The 19752-nt window shown below is 34.9% G+C and overlaps 1 protein-coding gene across 2 annotated transcripts in view; it reads left to right on the plus strand.

Annotated features, from left to right (window-relative positions):
* LOC139121868 (death-associated protein kinase 1-like) overlaps window positions 1–19752 on the plus strand; it is a 123452-nt gene that overhangs the window by 95512 nt on the left and 8188 nt on the right. The window contains exons 11-19 of one of the 2 annotated variants that reach the window (XM_070687127.1): window positions 6537–6677; window positions 8156–8254; window positions 10524–10622; window positions 11735–11932; window positions 15297–15494; window positions 17533–17631; window positions 18014–18112; window positions 18469–18546; window positions 18954–19269. In XM_070687127.1, coding sequence (XP_070543228.1) covers window positions 6537–6677; window positions 8156–8254; window positions 10524–10622; window positions 11735–11932; window positions 15297–15494; window positions 17533–17631; window positions 18014–18112; window positions 18469–18546; window positions 18954–19269 — 1327 coding nt within the window. The remainder of the gene's footprint in view (window positions 1–6536; window positions 6678–8155; window positions 8255–10523; window positions 10623–11734; window positions 11933–15296; window positions 15495–17532; window positions 17632–18013; window positions 18113–18468; window positions 18547–18953; window positions 19270–19752) is intronic. The other variant, XM_070687129.1, reaches the window with a different exon arrangement.

Below are 19752 nucleotides of genomic sequence, written 5' to 3' on the forward strand. Positions count from 1 at the left end.
ACATCTGGCTGTGGACAGCTTCCTTCGTTTTTACACAGTGCACATAGCATTTCTAAATATCTGGTCTGAGTCCATTCCTGAGTGCTATTTTCACTGGTTATTGGAAACTTATCAGTGATTTGTGTGTTGGGAACTTTTATGTTAAAGGTAGAACGTACCTTTGGGACAGATATTGTGACCCTCAAACTTTGACAGATTCTTTTCTGATCTACCTCTTGTAGGGTTCATTTTAAAGCTCTTGAATGACGTAAGAAAACTTTTCACTGTCTTGGTTTTTCAAAACTCGAAAATTTTATTTTTCTCCATAGACTTAACACAGGGATGACGGCCATTTTGAATTTCAAATATCGGTAAATCTTGAGTAATCTGTGTCTCTAGTACCAAAATTTACACTGTGACCCCCGATTTTTGTTCTCGATTTTGAAAGAGAATGGTTGAAAGATACCTTAAGGAAAGTTTGAGCAAAAGTTTAAGTCATTCACTTTTGAGACGTATACTACCTTTAATTGTCCTGCACACAGGGTCAGTTCACGGTGAATCAGCTGTAAACAAAACACTTTTACATCGTCCAAGCCCTTCAGGTTTTATGAGTTACCCCGACTGACATTAATCCTGCGATGAAAATCAATAATCACATGTTACACTGACTGGTAATGCTCTCAAAATACTGACATGTCATGAAGTGGCAGTAAAACAGAGGTTGTTTGAAAGACTAATACAGCACATACCACAGTCCTTCCACCACTTTGATAGAACTGTCATTTGAACTATGACCAAACCTTTTATACTGTTTTGGCTTCAACATTTATTTTTTCCCCTTTCTGTAAAGCTCGGTGTCATCGTAATTTTTTATTTCAATAAAATGACGACTTTATTGTCCTTGGCACAGGTGATAAAAAGCAGCAGTTAAAAATGTACTTTTATTTGTTTCTTGTTATTTAAATTTTGCAGTCCTTCATGCCAAATAATTGACAAAGTTAACAATTAACATGAAACAAATTTTATGATAACAAACTTCTGATTGTTGTTTTGGCTGCCTAAGATCATGATTTACAGGTGATTTTTGTTGGTTTAAATTTCTGTGCTGTTCTGTGTGTCCTGGTCATGGATGGTGTATTTCTGCCGTAAAAATGATTTGAGATGGTCAAAACACTTGATGCTGCCATGTTAAATTCATCAAGCATTCAAAGGAGATCTAAATTTTGCATCTACACAGTGGTATTAGGTCTGTTGTAAAAATCTAGCATCATGCATGCATATGGTTAACAAACATAACTGGATTTTGTCAGTGATATTACATCATTAACAAAATGATCAGTGACATGGTTTGATGAATTTACTTGTTTGTCAACTTGGCCTTGGGGAAAAAACACAATGAACATTCAAAATACAACATTACTGTTGCGAACCTTAAAATTAACCAAGAAAATTAGCATGTGATAGGCTTTGGCATGACGTGATACCTACAGTGTGTTTTAAAGAGAACCATACATGTTGTTGCATTTCTTTAAGTTATGTAAGACCTGCTGCAGTTCCTTGAAAAACTTTCAAAGCAAAGGCAAAATTTCCCCTCTGGGGCTGTTGGCGGATGATTTCTTACCAGTCATGGTGCTGCTGTCAGAGTTAACATTCAAATACACAGATATACGTGTCCAAGATTTACTGTTTCTTTGCATAGAATGTTTAAATCACAAACAGATTGTGAAGACTTGCTGATGTCCTCACTAAATCATGTCAAGGTTACTGTAGGTTTAAATGAAATATCAAGTTACGTACCTGTCTTTTCCTTATATTATTTGCATGTCTACAATACTGTGATATCAATGTAGCTGTCTGTATTACATGAGATTTGAGTTCACTCATTTATTCAAAGCTTTATTTCCCACATCACATATGGTACCTGCTCTGCCTATTAATTTGCACTCTGCCAGTCTCTAACATCTTCACGCCAGTAAATCAATTTACAATTAGATGGAAGTCTGATAAACAAACTAGTCCTGGCAATATTGGGCCTTCCTTTTTTGTGAGAGAGAACATCAAATAATTCTGATTTGACCAGCAATCTCTACAGAAAGTAAAATTCATGCTTTTTTACATGCCATCAGAATATGTTTTACCCATCATATTTAAAAACAGACTATAAAAATAGTCTAAAATTTCCAGTCAAGTTACTATGTGAAGTATAGCTGGAATCCTGAATCCTTATCATGTTCTCGACAGTTTGCGGCGAATCATTAGATATCCGGGAAGGTAGCTGGAGGAATTTTGGGAATGAAATTGCTGCAGGGTAGATGAGGAGAAAAGTGTGTCCCTGCAATAGAAAGAGAAAAATAAATTACCTTCAAGGAGGTTGTAGAGAAAAAATTGCTGTGATATGCATTGAAAGCAACAGGGAGACTGACTTCAGTGTTCTCTGCATGGAGATCTGCTGTCTTCAGCACCATATGCGGTCAAGTATATTGAATTCTTTCAGGCCCAGCTTTCATGATATATCTGATAATCTTGCAGTATAAAATGTAATTAGTCTGTGCTCAGTGGCCGTTCAGAAGCATTGCTGTCAGACTTTAAAAGCTACATGAAATACAAAATAACAAAGATCAGCCCCTGCTTAGCACTAGCACTGTTGCATCATTCACATGTCAGTCTGAGTAACCTTCTACATATTATGCAATTGATAATTTTCTGTAGACTATAATGTTAGCCACCATTGGTAGTTGGTAAGTGTTAAGTAAAATAAAGATTGATTGATTGAATTCAGTAATTCCTGTTATTTTGTTATGAACACACGACTGGAACTAATTTAGGATAATTGGATGGTTAAGAAAGGTCGTTTTAATCTGCAAATGTAAGCTCATCTGCTTTTCTTTTTAAATTAAACACTTGTTTTTATGAGTACTTAGAAATATTGCAACATTCAGCTATATGGCACCTAACACTTTTGAGAAATCTGAAAAATATGAAAATCCAATTCAATCATGTTTATGTATTTTGATTTACAATGTTCTGGTTGTCTATCCAAATTTTCAACTACCAGCGATTAAATAGACTGATGTCAATTCTGCCAAATACATGTGCGCAAACTCACATCGCTCATATTAGGAAAATACATCATCATTTTAATACTGGTGCCACATTCCAAATGTTGAATGCATAAGAAACCTCAGAAAATTGATCCCCTGCATGGTGACTGGTTGTAGTGGGTTTGTGTGTTATAGGTCTACAAATCATTATGACGTCTGCTACAAAAAAATTTAGCATAAAAACAAAAAACAATAGTCAGACAAAACGTTCGCACACTAACAAACAAGTGAAAGGAACAAACTTGCTTTAAAATCACCCTGCTTGATATGAAATTTATGTCTTGAGTAGCTCTTGCTTTGAAAGAATGCTTAAAATGCTGTGTGCACATAAAGGGCCCCCTAAATCTAGAGCTTCTGTTGGTATTTTCGAACAATTAAAATGATGTAATTTTGTAATTTTTATAATGCCTCAAAATTTTCAATACGGACATATAGGCAATGATATCTGTAATGTCATTGAACTCTGTTTACTAAAGAGTGATGGCAGACTGTTTAATTGCCATGGAAACATGAACGTCATAAAATTGGTTCACTTTATGAAAGCCTGCATCTGTTAGGAAGTATGAAGTTATGAAATTCTCAAAATGTTCCTTAAAGTGATGAAATTATTCTATCAAGTAGCTAACCGAACCCCATTGGTACTGATATTGTGAGAACATTTTACTTTATGAATTACGTCAATGCCGCCATGAGAATGACTATCTGTTTCATATTAAAATTTCATTTTGTGGTCTAAAGTGTCTCTTTCATGATGCAATCATCGAAGTTCTTCTCTTTCTCCCGCGAGGTTGAATTGTCCAGTCTTCATGGCTCCACTTGACAAAGGAAGCCTGAAACTAGAAATTTGATATTGCTCTGAGGACACAACAGTGAGATCAGTATCCACACCTGTACTCATTTGGAGAGTGACAGAGTAATTTCAGTTCTATGTTAGACTTGTGTTTATCATAAGATTATCAGATATGCATGGGAAACCACACTCTATTAGGTGATTAGATGGCACAAGAAAGCTAAATTAGTTTTGAATAATTTTTTATCATGCATTATATATATATATATATATATATATATATATATATATATATATATATATATATATATATATATATATATATATATATATATATATATATATATATATATATATATATATTGATAACAAGTAGAAAACAGGACTTAGGTATTACTCAGAGTTTCATGCTACATTTGATCTCTGTAGCGATCATCAGACAAATGGCTCAACTTATCTTAGGCTAATTGACTGTTGCTTTGTTGTTGCTTTGTTCTGTTGTTCTGCGTGTAAGTTGAGCCATTCCTCTAATGATCGCTACCGAGGACACATGTAGTGTGAAAATCTGAGTAACACCTTAGTCCTGTTTTCTACTTGTTATCAATTTTTACTGTAAAACGCTCTGCCATACAGGTATTGAGCACTGTTTTACACCGTGAAGATTTCCGAACCTTATAGGATTTATATATATATATATATATATATATATATATATATATATATATATATATATATATATATATATATATATATATATATATATATATATATATATATATATATATATATACATATACATACATAATATATATATATATATATATATATATATATATATATATATATATATATATATATATATATATATATAATATATATATATATATATGTAAGTAATATTCTCCTTGACTCTTCAAAGAATATTCTAGCAACTGAGACGTTCTTGCAATAAACAAGAATCATCAATGGAGAAATGTCATTAATGTATTAAAGATATCTGCAGCATCATTAGAAGAGAGATAAGAAAAATGCCACAACAGGAAAATACATTCAATCAAAGTCTAATTTTCGTAAAAACGACTTCTATTATCATGTGTCTTCTTGTCATCGAGAAGCAAGAATGCAGTATTTGTGAAGATGTAATGGATCGCATCAAATAATTTGTATGTAAGAAGTGCATCTGCAGTGAAGCTTTACAACCCACAGACCACAAAAAAATTGATGAATTCCCTATTTACAAGGGTATAAATAGGGCTTTCCAGTCAAATTTAAGTCTTCAGCGAAAAGCCTCAAGACAATTTAAATTCTCATTACCTTGGCTGACAGGGCAATTGGCCAGAAATTGACCAGGAGATATTTCCAGGGAAATTGCCAAAGAAATATTACTCATTCTATCCAATATGTTACCGCTCTTGAGTTAAAAGATTGTCCAGATTATTAGAACCAGTGTAATAGTCTGAATGGCACTGTCACAAAGGCTGGAATATTTTATCCCAGTGACACTTGCTGCTATGTAGACAGTCCTTTGCTGTTACCAGGTAGAAAGTCAAACACGCCCACATGTCTAGTGCCTTTTTGTGTTTATCATGGACAGTTTCAATCCTTATTTGTCTTTTAATATCTGGTGTTCATTTTAGCAATGTACTGAATATACTCTAAGATCAAAATCGTTCAGAAAATTTCAAGGACAAATACATATCTTGATGATGATGATGATGATGATGATGATGATGATGATGATGATGACAATAATGATAATTATGCAAATGATGCTGACATTCTGCATGTGTAGGGGTCACTTTCTGTAAATTGAATAATATGAGGTAATTCAGAAAATACCAGGATTTATGTCGGAGTATATCCTACAGCTGAGGTATTGTCTAGACGTGTAACATTTAGGGAAAATACCAATGCATACAATTTAGGAGGATATAAATCCTGGTATTTTGTGAATAACTTTGTTATTATACATTAATTTTACAAGAAAAGTAAAAAATAAAGCATTTTCAGAACGCCGTGTTGTACATTGCATTGTGCAATCACGTGCACACTGGGAACATGAATAACCTTGTAATTATTCATCTTTTAAGTGAATTTTACAAAAGGAAGGTAAAAAACAAAGCATTTTTAGAATGCCGTGTTGTACATTGCATCACTCCATTACATGCACACTCGGATTGTGTTCATCGCATCAGCTAAGCGTACAGAACGAAAATTCAACACACACAGTGTAGCACACATGAAGAAACTTTATAGTTCAGCAGGATTATTTCACATAAATTCAAATTCTTTGGACTAGCCATCTATTACTGCATGACTTGGTGATGGTTGGATTGTATTTTTTTGAAGAAAATAGTGAATCTGGTCAAGTGTTCCCAGTGTTTACATAAAACTATTGAGAAGTCAAAGGTCAAATAGCATCCAATAACACCCAAAGTTACAGAACTCTGCGTCAGTGTTACTGCACTTCACTTCCACTGATACTGAAACTTACTGTACAATGAAGCTCCATAGGTTATGGTCATATGTGTATAATAATTACCCTTAACCTATTCAAAATTTGTCTTTTTATTATGTATTATGTGAGGTACAGAACAAACTTACTGTCTCATAAATCCAATGCATTTCTTTTATGAATCATGATTACTTTTTTGTTGTGTTTGTAGAAATCCAGTACAGACCTGATAGATGAAGAAGAATCCTTTGTCCTGATGGCTGTGTTTCATGCAATTGAGGACGGCAATTTTGGCGGCATCACAGAACTAGTGGATCATCTGACAAGTTTTGATCCGGATCAGAAAAACAAGGTGAAAATCCTCCCACATATTACCTTGTAATGTGAAAATCTGCGTACAATCAGCGTACTGTTTTTATATAGCTGTACATTTTCTCAGGTTTGTTATTATTCGTACATGAAGGATATCAGATTTTGGCAGTGCAGTCTGCCGCTTTGCTACAGGAATGACAACATATCCATATGCGTTCCAAAGTTAGCTATGCCATCCTTTAATAGGCTGTTCACAAAGTTTTAAAATAAAATATGAAATTGATTTACTCATTGCATGAGATATGAACGCAAAGAAATCCAAATCCACAGATGTACATGTGTTATTTTTGTCTGATTAACCATTTGAGTGCTGTAATTTTCTCCCGCCAAAATTTTAATGCAAAATTTTACCAATTTTTATGAATTTTTTTGTAACTTTTTGATAATTTTGGAGCAAATGGACATCACATTTCATTTGCTGCAGTTTTTTCTCAAAATTTTGGCAAAAATCTGAGAAAAATTGACTGGGGTTTATTTTATAAAGGGGACAAAAATAGACTTTGGCGCTCAAAGGGTTAAAGGTTGCTGAAAAAGGAATTGGCACATTGGACACATATCAATTACCTCTGGTACTCGCCAAAGCCTCTGTACATACTGATTTATTGAGCAAAGGTGTTCTTTTACAGCCATCTGTTTGCAATCAGAAAATCTCCATATTAACAAGAAAAATATAAGAGTGTCGTTTTGCCTCACCATTTATCTCAGAGATATTGAAAATATGACAGCTAGTGTTGATACTTGATATGTGGGGTTTACTGTAGCATCCAAGTTGTCATGGCAACAGAGATTTATTAACACTTATTTTGTGGTTAGGCCGGGATGATAATCAGCGTGGCAGTTTTGATTCGGGGAAGTTTATTGTATTTGACGAACGCATTGGTGTATATCTAGTGAAAGGTGTATTGACTGACTCTTGCCGACATCACGATATATGCCCTTGTGTATTACGGCAGTGGTGCTGCTTGAATACTAAATAGTAGTTACTGCTGGCCATTATGTCTGGCAACATATGTTGGAAGGAATAATGATTTGAACTGACAGGCTACTTGAAAAGATTGCTGATTTTCAGAAAATTGACTGTGAACATCTGGAGTCACATTCACAACTTCATTCGATTCACAGTGACAGAAAATCAGAACATGTTGTTATCACTGTGGCCAAGTAAAAGTAAATTTCTATTTTCATAACAATTTACTGTGAAATCCTTCTTTTTTGTATTTTTCCCCAAAATGTTTTACTATATATACAAAAATCCTACTGTCAAAAAAGAAGTGCACCACACTTGATTAATATAAAAGTGTTTCCAATGGCTTTTCTATGATGGATGAAATCCAATGTAACTATAAGCACGGACACTACTCAGATCAGCTTTGATTTTGATAAAAGAATTTATTAAATTTTAGGGGACCTGTGTATGTAATTTCAAATGTCTTTCTCTGTGATATCTTTATTTGTTAGCATGGTGAAACAGCAGTGCATATGGCTGCAGGCTACGGTCACATACAGATATTGAATTATCTCAAAGAGAAAGGTGCTACAATAGATATGAAAGATAAGGTAAGCCAGGTCAGAAATACTCACAAATGATATGGCTGCAGTCTTTATCACAGTAAATGCAAAAATATGCAGTCATCTTTCTCTGTAGCCACTTCTAAGACACTTTGAAATAACTGATTTCATAGCTTTTTCAATAATATGAGATAACAGTTGCTAGTCAGTGTGTGTTTCATGTAAAAACTGCTGCATAAGTCATGAACATCAGTACACTTATGCACTTGCCAACATGAAATATGTCAACGAGTTTTCCCAATGTTTAGGTATACATCATATAATATTTTCAGTATGCTGGAGATATGTACTTATTCACAGTCCCTGCATTCCTCTGAGTTTATTTTGTACTTGGTAAACAAAAACACTCAAGATAAATAAAAACATTTTATTGAACACCAGCTGATAGCACAACAACATACACTTTATTCCAGAAAAGATCATTTCTATGTGCAGAAGTCAAAATTTGACTCAAAAATTCAGAGAAAAATCTCCTTCTGAAAACGCAATCAGTATCTGGTACCTGTGTGATGGAATGTTTGCACCAATCAATGATTTATGCGTGATCAGCACCCAGAGACTTGGGTCAAATTCTCCTGTCAAATGGAAACCGCATAAAGTAGAAAGATTGATGAAATAAACTTAAAAATATCAGGACTTAACTGTGAGTGATGAGTGACCCTGTGGAATAAACTAGAAGTAATTGTGTTGCATTTGGGGAAAAAATAGTGTTTTAAAGAGTCTGGGAATTTGCAAGTAATGCCTTGGGATATTGTCTTGCTGATGGTTTTGCTTTCGGCTTGTTATCATTTATGGAAATTGTTGCAGTAAAATTTGTTATGGATTCATTTTGAATTAAAGAGGCAGCGACGTGTCATTATTAATGAATACATGAATGGGGAAAGGGGAAAAAAGTTCAGCTTTTACAGGTGAAGTGCCGGTACACCGAGAAATTGGATTTCTTTCTTTTTCTGAGCATTGTTGAATAGCCCATGAATAGAGCACTGTTTGAACCTGTTTTTGGTAGGAATATGAAATATAGTACATGGCTCCAAAAGTACCGTGTGTACACTGAGATTGCTATATTAAGTATTAATATACTTGTATGATAGATTTACTAACAAATCATGTTGTTTTAATGAAAATATAATGAAGTATCATAGGTGAACGGCATGACGTCATGAGTCAGTATTGTATGGCTAAACTTGCCAGGAAAAAGTCCATGTGATCAGATGAAGGATCTTAGAAATGTGATCTTCAAACAGAACACATACAAACCAAAATCTGTCATACATTATGAAGGGCTGAACCAATGCATTTGTTTGCCTGAAGGACCAATGTGGTGCAACAAATTCATACAGCATTAGCACAGCTCCACTATCAATATTTTAAATTTCAAAAAGGCTATTAAATCCAAGAGAGTACTGTCAAAAGTTTGCGTTCATGAACAAAGTATATTACTGAGTAATCCTGTAGATCTTACAAACCTGAAATAAGGATAATTTTATGACAAAGAAATGTTCGGAAAGCCAAAGGCAATTGCAAAGAAGAGCATGTCAATTCACTCTGCATGGGCTATAAACCATGGGCTTGCTTTATCAACAGAGATGTTAAACCCTGTGGCTGCTGTATTGAAAGATATAAAACGATGTAGCCATATTCATGAGGCAATTTTCCATATCAGTGTCAAGGCCCTGAGGCTTAGTTTGTCATTAATATGATGAAATTATTTGTAGGAATGCTTGAAAAGTGAAAGTCTGAGCTAGGGCTGGATTTTTTTTTATGTACAGTCATTGCCAGTACTGCTGCAATGATTCATTACATGTATAAGCCATAATTTCAAGCTGATGTCAAATTCTGGGGATCTTCTCGATAAAACAAGTGGCCATGAAATATTAATTGTATGGATTGCAAAAAAAACCCCAGTTGTTAATCAATCATTACCACATTCAAAGATTGCAGTCGCACTGCAGTGGAAAGAGCAATTAATTATTATGCATGAATCTGAAATGGCATTGAAGATTTCATCAGAACATGCAAAGGCCTGAATTGAAAAAAAATAGTGACAGAAAAGGGATACAGATGGATACAAGTGCTTGGCCAATCTAATCCTAAAATCAAATTCAGCCTGCCATTATTTCAAGGTGGATAGAAATAAATCATTACCAATACTGTTGTGTTTTCATTATCTCTGAAGACAGATTGTGAATCTGCAAGGTTCAGATCGTCAAGATTTGAATACAAGATGTAAACATTTATTTTGTAATTTTGTTTAAAGCATGGTGATAATGCTGTTTACTGGGCAGCTCGACAAGGCCATGTCGATGTTATTAAATATTTACATGAACAGCAATGTCCAATAAATGAACAAAATAAGGTGAGTAGCTTTCTTTTCATGCTGTGCCAATTTAATACCATTCTATTGAAAGCAACTGTAACTTTGGACAATTTTTTTCAGTGTTTTTGTTTCGTGTCAAGTACAATTTCTTGGTCTACTTCCTCCAGCATTTTGAAATATCCTGTAACTTGGTTTGTCAATGCAGTGTGTCTGTGTGACGTACATAGTTGCCTGATCCTAATTCATTGTTAAGGCTGACGAGGCAAGACACATAGCAAGTGTTGGCAAACTGAGGATGGGGCATTTCAACACACTGCGAGACATAGACCAACAAACTCATTCAATTTGATAGATGCAACAAAACCTGAAAAAACATTGTAACAAGTTACACTTATGAGGCCTTTAAGTCTGCATCAGCATGTTCTGCAATACCGTGGACCTAACCATGTCATGCCGTGGAACAAAATTATGGCAGAAAATAGTGCAGCTGCAAAACATCACAATGATATATCACCATGTACTTTTCCTCATGCGGGGAAAAACTTGCAAATACCACCGAAAATTGAGATAAAAAACCTGGGCCAAGTTTATGTTATACATAATAGCCACCAAGTGTTAGTTTAACTGAGGACAGTATGCAGGGAGTTTCTTGCAGACAAGATATAAGCATCACAATTTTTTTTTTCAACAAATACCAACTTTATACACCATTAATTCTGGCAAACTTTAGTAATATTTACTTACAGCACAACAATTCTTCACTTCAAATCTGTCATAACCTGTATGACGCATTTAGTCCGATGACGTGAATACACATGCGAAGGCAATAATCACTCAACACTGAGTGATGAAATGGAAATATAAAGCAGCAATATCAGCAAATATTGGAGCGAGAAGAAAGTATTTCTATCGTCAATACTCAGGAAATTACTTTGGTGGAGAGAGTTTTCCAGTAGAAAGTAATGCATTCAAATATCTACATGTGGTAAATTGAATTTACTGTATGTTATTTCACAATTTACCTACGTGGCCAACCTCTATGAAACGTGTTTTTATATCGTAGATTATTCTTCTTCCTTTATGCATAAGATTCCACTGTACATTAATGTAAAAATGAATCACATTTTTCATTTCATTTTGCCTTTTTCAAGTCTGGAGAGACGCCGCTGCATGTAGCTAGTCGTTACGGCCAGATAGAAGTGGTAGAGTTTCTCTGTAACATTGGTGCTGATACCGACATCCAAGACAAAGACGGGGAGACTGCGTTACACTCAGCAGCGTGGCACGGGTATTCCAACATTGTACAGGCTTTGTGCAATGCTGCATGTAAAACCAGTATACAGAACAAGGTGAGAATAAAGAGGCTCTATCAAACATCAATGGAATATTTAAAATTAATATTATATTTAAATTAAATTAATTAAAGGGCAGATAAGGTAACAAGTAAGAATATTTTCTGAAAGGAAACATTCAAAGATACATTAATGCTGTGGTATTTCTGGTCAAAATTTGCTCCAATGATTGACAACATAATAAATTTAAAAATTGTGTCGATCATTTCCTTTCTCTGTTTTGATTTTTGTATTCGATACTCTTAAATATCACGACTTGAGAGGTCATTTACCTGTCAGAAAATTGTCGCATCATCGATCTGGAACCAGAAACAAACATCACTGATACACTTTGCAAGACTGATATGACACCTTTTGATAAGGCAAATTTCAACGGAAAATATTTCAGCATTTGCACAGGGGAAGGTAAAAACCGATTTTTGAGAGGTTATTCAAATTGAATCCACTGAATCCGCAGGTAAACAATGATTTCAAAATACAAATCTCAAAATTGGTAATCAGAAAACGCATTTATTTTTAAAAATTTATTTTTGAATCCTGACAGAAAGTACCGGTATCATGTGAAAAATAAACAATCCTAATGGTTCAATTCGACAGCAGGAAAGGAAAACTAACTCATTACGTTTCTCTTCAAACAAAACTTAAACCATATCCAACTTTTCCATTACTGGTGGGATGACAGATATGTCATATTTTTTCATTGCTTTGACAAAAAAGACTGCTGTCATTTCAAGAGAGGCAGAGAAACAGCCGTGGCTGCTCTATGCCATGAACAAATGGGAATTCCAAATCACAGGATTGATAAAAAAATAATTTAAACCAAATGTGAAAAGTGCAGAAGACGATATCAAAAAGGAAATTGAATTGAAGGCCGTCAATAGAATTATGCATATCTCATAAATAACCAGTGTTATCAAAGCATAATGTAGACAGCTGGTGGTTAGTGATCGATGTATCCTGACTCTGAAGATTGGGTTGAAAGATATCTCGTAATGTTTAGGTGGTAGCTAATGTAATTTTCCATTTTGCTGCGTGTAGTTCAATTTAGAAATGTGCCCTCTTGCTGTTTTTTCAAGCACATAATTTTGATTGTAATCACAATTTAGGTATTGCACTTCGAAGAGAAAAAAAAATCTTAGCTCAAGTGCTAAGAATCAATCAAGATTTATTCATCAAGGCTGATAAAGCAAAGCACCTTCAGATTAAAGTTAGCATAAACTTACTCAAAGAATTTAAGTTTTAAAAAATGGAATTTGAAATTTTGAGAAGAAGCTTTTGAAAGGATAACAGTTCATCTATGATACAAAAGTATCTTGTGATGTTGTACTTGTAAGTCATAACTCTTGATAATAGGAGTGTCAAGATCAGGGAGCAATCATATTTTTCTCCAAAATGACAAAACTTTCAAAAGGGCATAATGGAAGAGGTGAACTTGATCAATTCTTTCTGACTTAATTCATTCAAGCTTCCATGATAGCATTTATCCAAAACCTGGTTATTGATACATAGAGCCACATAACCTGCATAGGTCCCCACCCTGCTACAGCTTCGGTAACAACCTATTGTGATGTAGGCTTTTATTGTTTGCTATTGAGAGGTGACTCGCTTTGCTCAAGCCATAGTGTGAACAGTTCAGGGACAAGAACTGAACAGTAGCGTCTCTAGTGAATATGTATGCCAGTAATGGGAGTTGTAAATCATCTGGCAAATACATTTTCTCATCTGGTGTCGCTGGAAAAAACTATTTTTTGTTCAGTATACAGTATCTTTGCTAAGGTTGGAGAACATTCATGGTAAATTATTTTGGAACCATGGTAATATTTTGGCTGTCGCTTTATTTTATTGCATTGATATACCAAGGGAAACCCCAGTAAAATAGCTGGGTAGCCCCAGTAATATTTACATGCTTATCGCCCTCAACAAAAGCAATGGTTGAGCTCACAAAACCTTTTACAGGCAATTTTCTCATGGAATTTTGCCAGTTAAATTTTCAAAGAAACCAACGATAAATTTTGCTGTTTGATCATTTTGGGATCACGGGAAAGACATAACTATGAATGGCCCATCATATTTTTATCTTGTTCAGAATTATTGTGTAGATTATAATTATCTTGGAAAACCTAGAGACTGGCCCGGTATCAATTAATCATAGTACTTTGCCAACACACCGTGAAGATCAGGTCATTTATTGAGATGAATATATTCTTGATGACATTAATGATCACCAAATCTGGCAAAGAATCATTTTTGTCTGAACTTTTTATAGTATGTCACATCACTGAAATAACTTTCTTAGAAATTTTAAAAGAAATTGTGTGATATGAGTCATAATATATTTCGACATACACTAGAAAGCTTATTTATTTGTCCTAGGTTTTGATGTTCTTGTCATGGTAATTGATATATGGATTTAAGCTTGTATTTTACTGAAAACTGAATTTTGGGATATTATTTTTGTCAGGGGCAAGTATGTGCTTAGCCAATTATCTGTAATTTTCAATTGAGCTGAAAGTTGTACCTTGTCTAACAGAGAGAACCTAAATTCTGTGTATGTTTCTTTTGTGTGCTTCATTTTAATTTTGCAGGATTTCCTTCTCGTGTGAAATTCTACCATACCTCCAGGCCAATTTGCATTCCCCTATATCAGCTTATGACAAGAAGTACACTTCAGTTCACTGCTCAATGCACATATCTGCTAGGGGCCATAAATCCATTTTCATGATTGACATCATCACTGTAGGAAATGTCAACACCCCCCCCCCCCCCCCCCTCCCCATTCTCCAGGCATTTTGTTAACCATAAAAGAACTGCCTTTAGCTGTTTAAAATGTGATAATTGTTGAATGAATATGGGCATTGTTAAAAGTGCTAGCAGTGGTGCTACCTGGAAAACTATTCCATGCATGTCTGTACAAGCCAGGAAACATATCAACTATATCATTGACTTCCTTTCTTAATAGTCCCCTTTTTATGACAATGACAAGAAATTATACCTTTCACTTGCAACAAGACCCCAGATTATAGAAAAGCCAACGGATCTCAGAAGCATTGGCTTGATATAATGCACACTTTTCTCTATTCATGATCCATGTCATAACATTTCTCAAGATTATTTCCATTCAATCCAAGATCGAAGTGGCATTTTTCATTCAGCCAGAATTTCATGTCAACTAACACAACCAATGAGCACCTGTATGAATTGTTACCATGTTCCACCCTGCATGTGATCAGCTTTGTTTAATTGTTTGTTTGTTCTTTAATGCCTCACTGTATGTTTGTTTGTTATTTCTCACCATTAAAAAAAAGGAAAAGTTACTGCATCCCACCGTGTGACCTCTAAGGGTTTGTGTTTTTCCCATCAGGACGGTGAAACACCGTTGTTGTGTGGTGCTGTCAGAGGACATTTAGATATTGTTCACTGTCTAACAGAAGCCGGTGCATTGCTTGACGAGACTGACAAGCATGGGCTGAGCGCTCTGCATTTGGCTGTACGTCGACATCATGATCACATTGTGCAATATTTGTGTGAAGAAGGGTGTAGATTGGATGGCCAGGATAAGGTAATCATGCCAAAATAAAAACCACTTCTCTGACTGGGCTGTATCTGTGTTTGTATTATGGCCTTGGAAACGAGGCGAGTCGGCACAGCTACCACTTATAACATATGTACATGTATTTCACTCATAACCAGTAATAGTTTACTCTCAACAAACCCATTTGGAAAGCTCACAGCACTGATGAAAATTCACTTTGCATGTCATAGCAAGAAAAATTCACTCTAATTCATTTACATTGCGGTTGAATTCAGATTCTGAACTCATTGTATATGTTTAAAACTGAAACTAATAAAAGTTTCATCAATAAACCCCCAACTTGAATCCTATGGAAATTACCGTGATAAATCAAGTTTCCTGATGTGTTGTCCATGATCATGTTCATGTCTCCAGTTATTAATCATCTTGTCATCAGGTATCCTGTGCTGTTTGCAAACACAGACACACTTCAGTCAGAGAAGTCTAAATCCATATACGTTCCATTTCAATACATTGTGCACTTATTATTATGAACAACTTGAATATTTCTTTTTTTCACTATCTTATCAATACGCATGTAATGTTTAATTTTAACATGTTCATGGTTTTCAAAGTATCCACACAGTAAATACCATGTTTACCAGCACTATACTGATCAACTTTTGTTTACAGAAACACTCGGTTACCATTTCCTGAGAGACTTTCAATCATTTTTTGCTGGATCCTCATGGCGCTATATCCAGTTGGTTGATATGTGTTGCCAATAGATATCGCCAATAGATCTTCATTCATGCCAGTTCTCTTTTTATTCTATAACATGAGATATTTTAAACCTAGCCTAAAGGTTATCACACCTGACAATTGATCTGGATGCGATGGTTATTTTCCAGGTTTAAGATGAGATCCTGTTGTCAGCCTTTTAGTTTATTCACCTGTAACATACCGGTAATGGTTTATTCCTGGTAAAAATTTTCTTCATATCAGACACTGTAGTGTAGAGTGAACAGAGAACAGCTATTACTACTATTTTGTTGATATGACTGTCTGTGAATTGCCATGACTACCACTGTGCTGCTGAGTCATTGCATAAGTTAATGAGTATCCGGAGTGTCCTTGTCGCTATGGCTATCCCATGCTTCTATGACAACCATGTCACATTTTTTGTCACTATGACAACTACCATGCTACCATGACAACAATGTCACATTTATGTCATTATGACAACTACCATGCTGCTATGACAACCATGTCACAGTTTTGTCACTATGACAACTACCATGTTGCTATGACTACCATGTCACATCTTTATTGCTATGACTACAACCATGCTGCTATGGTTGTGTGCTTTCTTTTCTTACCTTTATCTCCTAGTGCTGCTTTGATGGTACTTGAATTTCCATCACTACACCCATGTTGCTCTGACTACTCCTTCATCACTTCCCATCCTTTGACTATTTCTTCATAACTTTGGCCACCTTTTTTTTGTCCCCAAGAGAAACTTTGCACTGCTGTGACTACCTTTATGTTAATCTTACTACTCATGTATTGGTATGTCTACCCAGTTATTGCCATGACGATGTATTTGTCAATATAAATACTTCTTTATTTACTGTAAAACGTGAAATACTTTGGTTACCCCATCGTTGTCTTAACCATCTTTATGTTGCTATGGCTAATAATAAGTCACTGATACCTCTCATCTCTGTTACCATGACAACCCTTGATTGTGTATTCTGCAATATTTCTAAGTAATTAGGGCTAATTTCCAATGATTTCACAGTTCTATCATTGTCATGCAAATATGTCTGAAATTGTCAGCAAGAATGAATGGATATGTAGGACAATGACTAGGTATCAAGAGAGAATATATATGTAACTTGGATCTTGCACTACAAACTTCATTCTTGCACGCATCCTGATACCTGATACAATAGGTATATTAATAGCTTTGTCTTGCAGCATAAGGGAAACTAGTTTTTGTCCACTGTTATCACATGTATAATTCCTTTCAAAATTGAATTGTAATTCTGACAAGTGTTTTCGGTGGTGTGTGTGTTTCTTTCAGTTTGGTGATACTGCCTTACATTCTGCTTGTCGGGATGGTGCCTTACCAATCACTCAAACTCTCCACCAATCAGGTTGTAATATAGATATTCCCAATAAGGTAAGACTTCATCAGTTTTTTTCCCAATATTTTTGTTGTGTAATAAAGCACTTTCCATCCCAATGAAGATTTGTATAGTACCGTATTTTATTTCTATCTAAAGAATATTTCCAACTAAAACGAATATCTGCAGAGTAGTTTTGTGATTTCCTCCCAAAATTATGCAAATGATATTTATGAGATCATTATTTATTTACAGATTCCCTAAAGACTTTGGTACAGTATGAGTTGATACTGGAACAATGATTTGACTGAGAATTAATTTTAGTTATGTAAATGAAATTATTGATCCCACTTTTAAAATATGGCCCTGAGCAGTTGGATGTTATCACCGATAATAATCATTCACAAATTGTGATTTTTTTCTTATCTTTCTACCCAGCATGGTGTAACAGCACTAATGCTTGCAGCAAGACACGGCCATTTAGAAGTTGTCAGGTATCTTTGTTATGCTTGTGCCGATATAGAAGCAAAAAATGAGGTAAAAGGACTTACTGTATTACTTTTCCTGTAAAAATTGATAACTACCAAGAAAATCCAGAAGACATAAGTTCAAATAAACCAATTTAGTGTTGGTTTAAGAAATCAAAATCTGCAAAGAAAACTGAAGACTGTAGACAATACAGACAACTGTTGTTTTCTTACAATTGCACACAATGAAAAAATATGATTAACACTTGAACACACAAGAAAAGAAGACAAGAATGTGATTGTTACTATGATGGAGTGGATGTTTGTTACTAGAATAATGAGCCGTACTTTATTTTGATGTTTGGATAGTCTTTTTTCAGTTTCAGATTACATCATCCAAAAACCACTTGTTTTCATTTCTCTCAGGATGGCCTGACAGCTGAGCAGGTAGCGGTGATGGAGCAACAAGAAGAAATTATAGATTTACTGTTCAAGTTGAGGACGGTAGGTTGAATTCCCATGGCCAGGTTTTACACAGTGGTTGCACCGTACAGTGTTTCTATGCGCTGGCCTATCTTCACCTAAATCGCTGTATTTGAGATGATAATACAGACTATTTGTGATAATTGCATAATTCATTGATTTTTTTATTTAGAATCTTCACTGAAGTAATAAAGATTTTAGAATGAATACTGCTTAAAAAATACTGAAATACCATGACAATATTACTGTTGATTACAAGTGATTACATTAATTTTGTCAATGTAATATTAGCAATCAGCAAACAGGTAGATAAAGTAAGTTTGTTTGTCGGTTTATTTATTTATTTATTTATTTTTGTTTATCACCCTCCTGCTGAACAAACTTTATACCAATCATGTAATTATTTTCTGTTCCCTCTCACCAATCAGGAGAAGTCGCGTGACCTCTATGTCCAACAGTTACAACCAACGCCGTCCTTCATCAGCAGGGTGAAGATAAAACTGTTGGGTCACACAGGGGTCGGGAAGACGACCCTGATTGACACGCTGAAGTGTGGCTATCTGCGGGGGCTGTTCCGTGTGTCCAAAAGCAACCTGTCGTTCATCGGGAAGTCTTCGCCAAAGAGGTATATCAACAAAGATGGCCACAGGCCGGTCAGAGAGCAGAGACGAATCAGTTCGAATAACAACTCCGTGGAATATATCAGTACTAAAGCCATTGACATAAATACCATTTCAGTGCCAGGTGTGTATTCCACAGATGTCTTCTACATTATCTAACATATTTTGCTTTCTAAAAAATTTTAAGAGCGTCTTCACAGCAAATGCAAAGGAAGTTTCTCAGATAGATAAACTTTAGATTTGTTGCCACATTGCAATTACAGCTCCATTTCAGTTGGTAAACAGTTTGATATGATTTTTTTCTCTGAACAAAAAATTATAAATATGACAGAGATGTATCAGATGAGGTACCAGTTACTTGCTCTCTGTAAGCTGACTTTTTGAATGTGTGTATGTTCTGTTTCTGTACCACATCTTATGATGACAGATTAGAAAAATTGTGCAAACAGTTTCTAGATCTGTTTACCATCATTTTGATGTTGCAAGATGTTCCACATACCTTTGCTCCACTGCCCTATATTTGGGATCAACCACAGCATTGTATACTTGGGGTTAATCAAATTTTTGATTTTGACAGGGTCAAACATTTATTAAATGGCATCACTAC

The sequence above is a fragment of the Ptychodera flava genome, chromosome 21 (assembly GCF_041260155.1).
Source record: "Ptychodera flava strain L36383 chromosome 21, AS_Pfla_20210202, whole genome shotgun sequence".
In the NCBI taxonomy this organism is placed as follows: domain Eukaryota; kingdom Metazoa; phylum Hemichordata; class Enteropneusta; family Ptychoderidae; genus Ptychodera; species Ptychodera flava.